Source organism: Aythya ferina (genome assembly GCF_964211825.1).
Source record: "Aythya ferina genome assembly, chromosome: Z".
In the NCBI taxonomy this organism is placed as follows: Eukaryota; Metazoa; Chordata; class Aves; order Anseriformes; family Anatidae; genus Aythya; species Aythya ferina.
In genome coordinates, this window is record NC_140299.1 from 67,669,364 (window position 1) to 67,678,927 (window position 9,564).

The window sequence follows — 9,564 nt, forward strand, 5'->3', positions numbered from 1 at the left end:
TGAAGTTCACGGTTTCTGCTCACATCTCTTGCCCAGTCTGCTCTTACTGATTGCACTTCGCAGAGCAAGCCCAAACCTGCTCCGTTTTGCACTCCCTTTGCACAGACAAACGACTTAGCAATTGCTAGCACTCAGCACGTCCCATTTTTGCGTATGTGCCCTGTTCGTAGCCGTTTTAGCCCCGCCAGCAGCGATCTCGGGGCTACCCGCAGGCAGATAACGCCTGATAACCCCCCCACCACCACCAGCACACAAAATGGCGGCGCGGCTGCAGCCCCCAGCGCGGGGCGCGGGGCTGGGGCCGTGAAGCTGGCGGCGCTGGGGCCGTGCCTGACTCGGAAGCGCTCCCGGAGGGCGGTGCTCGGTTAGCAGCAGCTCTTCCGGAGCGGCCTCGCTCTTCCCCCTCCGGGCCCGTTCGCCACGACGCCTCCGGCTCCGTGCCCCGGCTCCGGCTCCGGCTCCGGCTCCGTGCCCGCCCGGCTCCGTGCCCGCCCGCTCCGTGCCCGTCGCCATGCCGCCGCGGGGCTGCGCGGCCGCGGGGCTGCTGCTGGTGCTGCTGGTGCTGCGGGCCTGCGCCGCCAGGGCCTCGGAGATCACCTTCGAGCTGCCCGACAACGCCAAGCAGTGCTTCTACGAGGAGATCGCGCAGGGCACCAAGTGCACGCTCGAGTTCCAGGTAGCGGGGTGAGGGGTGAGGGGTTGGGGGGGGAGCCCCCGGTCCCGCAGGGCGTCTGGCTGCCGGAGCCTCAGAGCTGGGCGCTGGCAGGAGTGGGGCTGTGTGACCCTGCCCTACGTGTGCCACATCTTCCCCAAGTGTTTCAGCGTCCTCTGGCACGGGAAGAGCAGAGAGGTGGCTGGGGCTCGGGGAGGCCGTCCTCAGAGGGCTTTACAGCTCTCCCAGAGCTTCACCGTCAATATGTAAGCTGTCCCCTCACAGGGTGTGTGGGAGGACTGAGAGCGAGCTACTCTCACTGATAATTGATAAACAACATGCCCCTGTCGAATGTGAAAGCGTGCTTTAAAGATGAACCATCATTTTACTACAGAAACTATTTTTTTAATTCTAACCAGATAGTCATTTCCGTATGAAAATCCCCATTAGATGCAGACATCCACAGGGAGACATCCATAGACATCCAAAGTTTTCTCGATTTTTGTCATCACATTTGTGGTAAAGCAAAACTTGCCAGCTGAATTTTTTTTAAAACTTTGTCTGCGGATCAGCTAATTTTTGGTCCTCTTGTTATTTCAGCTTTACCACTAACGCTGTGGTTTTAATAACTTGATGCATAGAAAAAATGATGTGGATATAAACAATAATATCTGCAGTGCACGTATCTGAAGTGCAGATGCCCAAATGGTTACATAATAGATGCTAAAGTATATCAATGAAAATAAAATCTTTTTTTTTTTTTTTTTTTTTTTTTGAAGGTTTCTGTACAAACACAAAAGGGACATACCTTAAGATACAAGTCTTGTAGTTTTCCAGCATGCTTTATCTTGAAAGGAAAAGGTTTGGAGGTTAAAACTACAAGTCTGAGCATCCTGAGAAAAATAAATTACAAGCACCTAAATTAGCAACAGGCCTTATCATAGAGGTAGCATATATCTTGTCAGAAAAAAAGTGGGGAAAAAAGTGAGTCAGTCATGAAGTTCAGAGATGCTCGTAGGCGTCATCTGAATATTGTGATGTTGGAAAGTGCTGCTGCTGACTGCACGAGACTGATGCAGCAGATCCCTCTATGGCATTGCTTTGTTGACAAGCTCACAAGCTCATAGAAAGACTAGCCAGGCTGTAATACCTGTTTTACTGGTCATATGTCATTCCTACCTTGTCAAGCAGCTTGACCTCATAGGGTAGTTATGCTCTTTTGGCCATACAGAAAGGAGCTGCCTTATCTCATTTTAACAATCTCAACTTGCAGAATTGATTCTTCAGAGGGCTTGTGTGTATATAATAAATGGCTGTTTCGTTACGGTACCATCTTTGCTGCTCTGTCAAGTTTTATCTCCTGTAGCCTTTGCTGTAGTACAATTAGCTGTAACAAAGTAACTCAAATTTCTGTCATAACACTGCTTGAAAATGTAGTTGGTGTCATATATCCAGAACTGGAAATATTTTGAATTTTCCATGTGCCCTGCATAAGAGAATGATTTTTGTGAACTGGCTTTGAATGATTTTCAAATTAATGCATTATATTTTAAAAGATACTTCTCAAAGCAAAAAAATTTACAGTAAGTGTCTGTTTTGTTAAAAGGACAATTTCTTGTTTTTTGTTTTGAGGTGATCACTGGAGGCCACTACGATGTTGACTGCCGGTTGGAAGATCCTGATGGCATTGTGTTGTACAAAGAGATGAAGAAGCAATATGATAGCTTCACGTTTACTGCATCCAGAAATGGAACGTACAAATTCTGCTTCAGCAATGAATTCTCTACTTTCACACACAAAACTGTGTATTTTGATTTCCAGGTTGGAGAAGATCCACCACTGTTTCCTAGCGAGAACAGAGTGACTGCACTTACCCAGGTAAAATGCTGTTGTGTTTGACAGCAACTGTTAGCTTGAAAGAATGATTTTGTTGTGGTTTTTTTTTTGTTTTGTTTTGTTTTGTTTTGTTTTGTTTTTGCAGCTGCATTAAATGTCTACATAACTTTTGAACATCACTGGAATGGAGATGTTAACAAAAATGAGTTATTAAAAACAATCTTTTTTCAGGAGATATATTTTATTCAACATAAAGAAGAGCTGAAAATAAATTCCAAGTGCTTAAGAGAAAATTAGAGTAACTTAAGCTTTAGGCCATTATCTTTTTTTTTTTTTTTTTTTTTTTTTTTTTTAAGGGAATTTACATTGAATATCATCGTTCTGTGTCCTATGAAGTATGCATTTCACAAACTAGAGTATCAGGGGATTAGGGTTTTCAAAACTTTCAATTTTTTGGGAAGCTTTGAGAATTATTTTCATACTTAAACTGATAGTCTTTCATGGAAGAAAAAACTTAAGCTGGTCTGTCACATAATTCTTATTTTTAAAAATACAGAAGAAAACTCCATAACAATCTACAAGTAAATAAAAGCCATATTTAGCTGGCTGATAGATGTTTGTAATTTATGTAACATTCAGAAGTGTCAAAGTACAATTTTTAAATTAAAAAAAAATAAAGTATATTTTTTACTTGAGATTTATTGGATTTACTTTCCAAATATTCCCTTTTTCTTCAGCATTTTTGCAGTTTTACACCACCTCTTCTAAACCCACCCAGACTTTCCTTGGAACTCTTGCTCCATGAATTCTCACGAATGTTCTTGCACTATATCCATCACCAAACTTTTTAAACAGCCATTAAAGAATGCTGGCTGTGGTCACTATTTTCCTAGTCTGGACTCAAAGGTATAAATAGCACTTCCCAAATGCCAATCTTACTTAATTTACCTTGCATTAAGTCTGCAGTTGCTAAGATTCGTAGTGAGTACATGACTTCCTGTGAGTTGAAGTACAGCTCTTACCTTCCTGTCATTCTTCTGCTCTGCCTTATTTTATTTTCTGATTCTTGATGCTGTATTTGATCACGTTCTTTCCGTTAGTCTTCGTTGCGTTCATTCGATGCGTCCAATTTTCCTTTTGCTGCCTTGGCATCAGTCAGCAAGGGAAGCATCAACAAGGCAAGAAATGGTTGCTGGATGCAACCTCTCTGCAGCCCCTGCTTACGCTGTGGGAGAAGATATAAAATAAAATAGTTATCATTGTGTTGTAGCATACACAATGCAAGCAATGTATTCAGAGAAGGGAAAGCTAACTTTCAGTGTACCTTTAGTAAGAAGGCTCTTGCTGCAGTTTTCTTGAGGCTTGTAGCATGACCAAATTTGGGCAGCCTTTCACAGGGACAATAGAAGGTAAATGCCTGAAATCAGAGGAGCTTGGTGTTTGAATTTAAGATCCTTTATTCAGATCTGGAGGGTTCTATAATTTATCAGTGAGATCAGTGGCAGAGCTTAATTTGGGAAACCTCTTTCTGAATTTTGTTGAGAAGAATATCTTAGACTTGTTCAGACACTCACCTTGAAACATAACCTACTTGAAAAGATGCAAGTAACAGCTGTAAGTAACTGCAAGTTACTACAGATGTAAATAACTGCAAGTGGCCTTACTTGGGTGTTAAATGGTTCCTTTCAATATAGGTTGTGCTGTTTGATCTTCAGGAAATACTGTTTTTAAGACATAAAAACAGACTAACTGATCAGAACCTAAGTATTTTGAAGATCCATTGATTAATTTCTTGATGATCTAAGCACAGTGAGGAGTACTGACTTACAGAAGATAAGTTGAAATGGAAGACATTTATGTGAAAAATGATCTAGGGCGTGGAAAACTGGCAACAGTTGGGCAACTCTTTCTGAAGAAATTGCTACTATGTTATGGACAATTCAGCAACACTAAAATAGGACAGAATTGTGTCCTTTCTCTGATTACTTTTTGCATACATGTGTACCAGAAGGATCTCTTGCCAAGAGAACATACTGAGTTTGGTAATGTAGATTCTGAGATGTTGTAGAACTTAAGTGAGAACTGTACAGCGAAGAACGTCTTGGGAAACACAATATGTATTAAATACTGATGTATCTTAATGATAAAAGAAATTGAGGCTACAATAGTTCTTCTAATGTTCACTTTTAAACTCACATGAATTTAATGTTTGTTTTGTGGGTCTAAGAATGCATTGTTTTTGTTAGATCTAGTTTTACATGCTTCTGTATTTACGAGTCTGTTACATTCCTGTTTGTAGAAATGGATCAATATAAATTTAAATGTTACTGTTTTTATGGTATTTCAGCCTAACAATGAAGTGAGCCAACCATTCGTCTGTAAGGTTGCACAAATCCTAATTCTAAGTACTAAAGCACAAAACAGAAAAAATATTAGAAACGTTATTAATTTAGAGATATGTATTTGTTTGCTTCTCTAGATGGAGTCTGCCTGTGTTTCAATTCACGAAGCTTTGAAGTCTGTCATTGATTATCAGACGCACTTTCGATTGAGAGAAGCTCAAGGCCGCAGCAGAGCAGAGGATTTAAATACAAGAGTAGCCTACTGGTCAATAGGGGAAGCAATCATTCTTCTTGTTGTTAGTATTGGGCAGGTATTTCTCCTCAAAAGCTTCTTCTCAGATAAAAGAACCACAACAACCCGTGTTGGATCATAACTGGCAGTGATAATGCTTCAGGTCATTGTGTGCTATTCATCTGTAGAGTTACTGTTCTCCAATTAATTGTTAGGTACAAATGATCTAAGTATGTGTAACATTCAAATCTGTCTACCACTCATCCATTTAAATCACAAAAGATCCAAAAAGTTATAGAAGGGACACATGATTTGAAATTTAAAAAAAAATTAAAAAAAAAAAAAAAAAAAGGAAAACACTTTGGAACTTAAATACTTTCTGATTTCTGTATTAAACATCTTGCATTGACTAGCCTCTTCTGTAGATATTAATTCACACTGAGTTTGATGTTTGTTTTTTTTTCTACCAGTAAGATTACCTATTTGCGATATAAGACTTTAAAAGAACCAATCAAGTGTCAGATGTGCAAAAGCAATGCATATGAAGATGTGATTTGACTATAATTTCCAGGCTGAATGTATTTGCTTATAAACAAGCAAATATGATGAACTGTAGTGTGCTGTTTTGATTTGCTATTTAAAAAAAATATATAATTTCCTTATTTGTAAATCGGTTGCAAGCTTGACAGTTTATCCTGGCTCATTTTCCATCAGCCTGGGAAGTCTCCTCCTTCAAAACTTGCTAAATTTTATAGTTGAATGCATTTGCTTAAGCACACATTCTTCTATAGTGAAATAAAATGAGCTTCTTATACAATGTTTGTTTTACTGAACAGATTATAAACTGAGACAACTCAGGAAATACATTTTCTGTCTTCAAAAATCCAAATCTCCAAGTTTATGTTAAAAACATGCAATAAAATAGGGAGTCCTCTAACTTTGTCAGTAAAGCCGTACAGTCTCTGTACTTATTTATGTTGCTGCTGCTTTTTGGATTTAAGACCGGAGGTAGCTTGGTTTTTTAGGCAGCGCAGTACCAGCACTGGACAAGGTTATATTACATTTGAGGCACATACAAGGCTTTTTACTAAATTGATTTCCTGTTAAGAGGCCAATTTTAATATTGATACTGCATTGCACGTGTGCTGTAAATTTTATTTCCCTGTGTGTGGTGCACTAATACATTATGGCCTTGTGCATCTAATTGCCACTCTTTTTTGCTAGTGGTCAGGAAATGAATTAAATATTTGAGGTTATCTTTTTGGTAGTTAATAGTTACATTGTTTCCACTGCTCATGTATTTAGCAGCTTATGTACTGTAATGTCTTGTTTTATTTGGATGTGGAAGATAGTAAATGTATGTATGTACAAGTAGCTTAAATTGAGCTGGTCAAGTCCTTCAGGTGGCTCTGGAGGAATAAGTAAACTGACCAATTCTTAAGTGCACAAATTAAACGAAAGTAAAAAAAAAATAAAAATAAAAATAAAAATTGTCATCGTATTACTGACTAATTCAAAATATGCTTAAGCAAGCAGAGCAAGAACTCTAAATCCTCATTAGTAGCCTGTGTTATCTCTAGCAAAAAGTTGAAGTCACGTGTACAGCTGACCACTGAGCATTCTGAAGAACTGATGAAAGATGACTTCATTTTAAAATGTTTTGATGTTTGCAAAAAAAATGAGCAAGCATGCTCCTAGTCTCTATTCTGAAATAAACTTCTTCAGAAAGTGAATTAAAAAATGAAGAACGGTGGCTCAAAAACAAGTAAAAAGGTCACAGAGGTATTAAAAAGCTTAATGTAAAATTCAGGATTGTGTGTAATGTCTTTCTATCTTGTACCAAACTTTAAACACTGCATTCCCATTTTGTGATGCACGCTTCCCAGAAACAGTTAGATTCACAAAGGTCAGAAAGCAAAAAGCTAGTTCTTTCTTCTTACAAAACAAATCTCTGCCTGAAATAGGTACAATATTGTTGGTTATACCTGTATGCTTCATTTTTGTGTTTCAGCAGCTGATACTTAGTTTTTGTACTGCTTTGCACACAATAATGAAGTAAGTTGTGCACTTTGGGTGCAAGTGTCAGAAGAAAACACGATTTTAATTTTGAAAGTACCCACTATACTCTTCTGAATTTTAAATGTCACTTGTTTAGCTTTAATCAGAACAAGTGCATTTGCTTTAAAGATTGAAATGTGTGTTTTTTTTCCAACTGAGTTGTTCTGTGTGCTCTCAAAATTGGTAACAATGGGATAAAGCAGATACTGGATGGCCATCGTGTACATGTCTCTATTCTTTCATACCGTTGGAATGTGTGACATGGGACTGTTTGGCTCAGAATTATTCCCACTGCAGAGGCTTAGTGGACTTGACTTTTGCATTGAAGTTAGGTATATGAACCAATCCTCTGATATCTTGCTGCATAATATGCAGCAGTAGCTTAAAAATGCCTTTATTTTTGTGTTATTAAAAACATGGCACAAGTACACGTTTAAACATAGCTGTACATAGTTTTTAAAATGTGACTGAATAGGATATAATAAACACGCTAACATGCAGTGGGTGAATAAATGCTTTGTGACTTTTTGTTAAAGCTATGTCTTTTTATATATGGAAAGCATAGTTTGATTAATGGTGTGATACGCAAGTAAATCACCATGCATTAAAGGGGATACAACTGTGTTTTTAGCTGAAACCCAGGGCTTTTAGTAGTTTTTTTCCTGGATGTTTGTGTTTACGCAACTTATTTTCATGTTCAGGAATGTCAGTTCTTGTTTTAGTTTGGAAAAAAAAATAGTTTGAATAAGACAAGAAGCAGACCCTGTGAATACTGTATGGGTAAATAAAAATTAATATATGAATATGGCCTGATTGTTTTGTTTGCATTTGGGAAGGGGGAGCATTACGATTTGAACAGCTTTGAATAGTGATTTGTTCATAGAAGCATCGGATATCTGAGTTGGAAGGGGCTCAGAAGGATCATCAAGTCAAACTCCTGGGTCCCAGAGAACCACCAAAAAAGAAAAAAATCAGATTGTGGCTGAGAGCGTTGTCCTACCACTCCGGCAGCTCTGTGCCATGACCACTGCCCTGGGGAGCCTGTCCCAGTGCCCGGCCACCCTCTGGGTGCAGACCCTTTCCCTAACCCCCAGCCTGACCCTCCCCTGTCCCAGCTCCATGCCGTCCCCTCGGGTCCTGTCGCTGTCCCCAGAGAGCAGAGCTCAGCGCCTGCCCCTCTGCTCACCTTGTGAGGGAGCTGCCAGTCATGTTTGGGGGTGTCTTACACTGACCAAACACTGGGAGGTCAGACCTTAAAACTGAAGCAAGAAGTGAATCTCATGGTCAAAGCTTTTTTTCAGATATCTTGGTTTTCTTCATAAAAAGAACTGTAACCGAATCAGCCTGAAAGCTGTTTGTGTTGCTAATGAGGATGATGATTTGCATATCTTTGAATAGAAAAACTATAGCCACAAGAGAAGAAAAAAAAAAAAAAAAAACTTTAGGGATTAAAAATAATAAAATTCAGAAGCATTGTCTGAATTATACACACACAGAATGGTGTCTGCATGTGTAATGGTTTATTGTGGGGTCATAAGGCTGCAATGCTCGCTGCATATTTCCTGAGGGCTGGGTGGTTGAGGTGGTGAAATGAAAGCATGGAAACAGCAGAGCTCACAGAGGAAAAACATTTGTGCTTGAATGTGTCACAGGCAGTCCACAGCAGCCTCCCATGACCTTTGAGTACTATTGAAACAATTACTCAAGTACATGGAATTTCTGGTACTATACGGTATACGTAGAAACTGCTGAGCAAAAGGAATCAGAAAACAAGGAAGGCTGGAACAGATTTTTGAAAGGACACGCTGCTTGAAGTCCTGCTCAGTGGCATCCTTTGGAGGGGGCTGATGGACTTGTCTGTACTCAAACCCAGCTTTGAAGCAAAACATTTCTCTCTGCAGAGATTTTAATCTCTGGACCAGATGTAAGCAGGCATAGACCACACAGGTGTTTTTGCTGGGGTGGGTGCATGTCAGGAAGTGACACGCGCTGCATGCAGCCAATCCTTGGCTGGATTTCCCTGGGTCTGTAGCAGGTCTGCAGTGATGGGTCGAAATCTCCAGCAAGGGGGCTGCCAACACCCCAGCTTTCACCCTCCCCAGCCCTCTGATGGGACCTGATGCTCCTGAAGGAAAGGAGTTCAAATCGCAACCAGCTCTGCGGTCACCATTATTTTCAGATTGGCATAGGCACATAGCATCTGAAAATGGCTTAATTTCATATGCAGGTCTGAGCACACTTGATACAGGAGGTGATCTGCTGGGAAATGGGCTGTCCTGTGAAGGACAGCAGCATAGACTGAATGGCTTGTTTCTTTTTTCTCTTTTGCTCTTGCGTTCTCCGTGGACAACAGTGTTCAAAAAACCTGTTTTTATCTATCATCTGGAAAAAGTGCATGTGACTGCTTCTGTTTTAGGCTTTCATTTGTAAGCTATTTTTTCATT

At 39.9% G+C, this 9,564-nt stretch overlaps 1 protein-coding gene across 1 annotated transcript; it reads left to right on the forward strand.

The window, feature by feature from the left end:
* Positions 1 to 367: 367 nt before the first annotated feature.
* On the forward strand, positions 368 to 7,923 carry TMED7 (transmembrane p24 trafficking protein 7). Its single transcript, XM_084503316.1, has 3 exons — positions 368 to 676; positions 2,285 to 2,530; positions 4,968 to 7,923. The coding sequence occupies exons 1-3, from the start codon at positions 512 to 514 to the stop codon at positions 5,202 to 5,204; spliced, it is 648 nt and encodes a 215-aa protein (XP_084359442.1). The 5' UTR covers positions 368 to 511; the 3' UTR covers positions 5,205 to 7,923.
* Positions 7,924 to 9,564: the final 1,641 nt, after the last annotated feature.

Bases quoted from the DNA above. Each gene is read 5' to 3' on its own strand.
- TMED7 (XM_084503316.1), top strand. From the start codon at position 512: ATGCCGCCGCGGGGCTGCGCGGCCGCGGGGCTGCTGCTGGTGCTGCTG. The intron at 677-2,284 runs GTAGCGGGGTGA...TTTTGTTTTGAG, and splicing joins AGTGCACGCTCGAGTTCCAG to GTGATCACTGGAGGCCACTA. The intron at 2,531-4,967 runs GTAAAATGCTGT...TTGCTTCTCTAG, and splicing joins GAGTGACTGCACTTACCCAG to ATGGAGTCTGCCTGTGTTTC.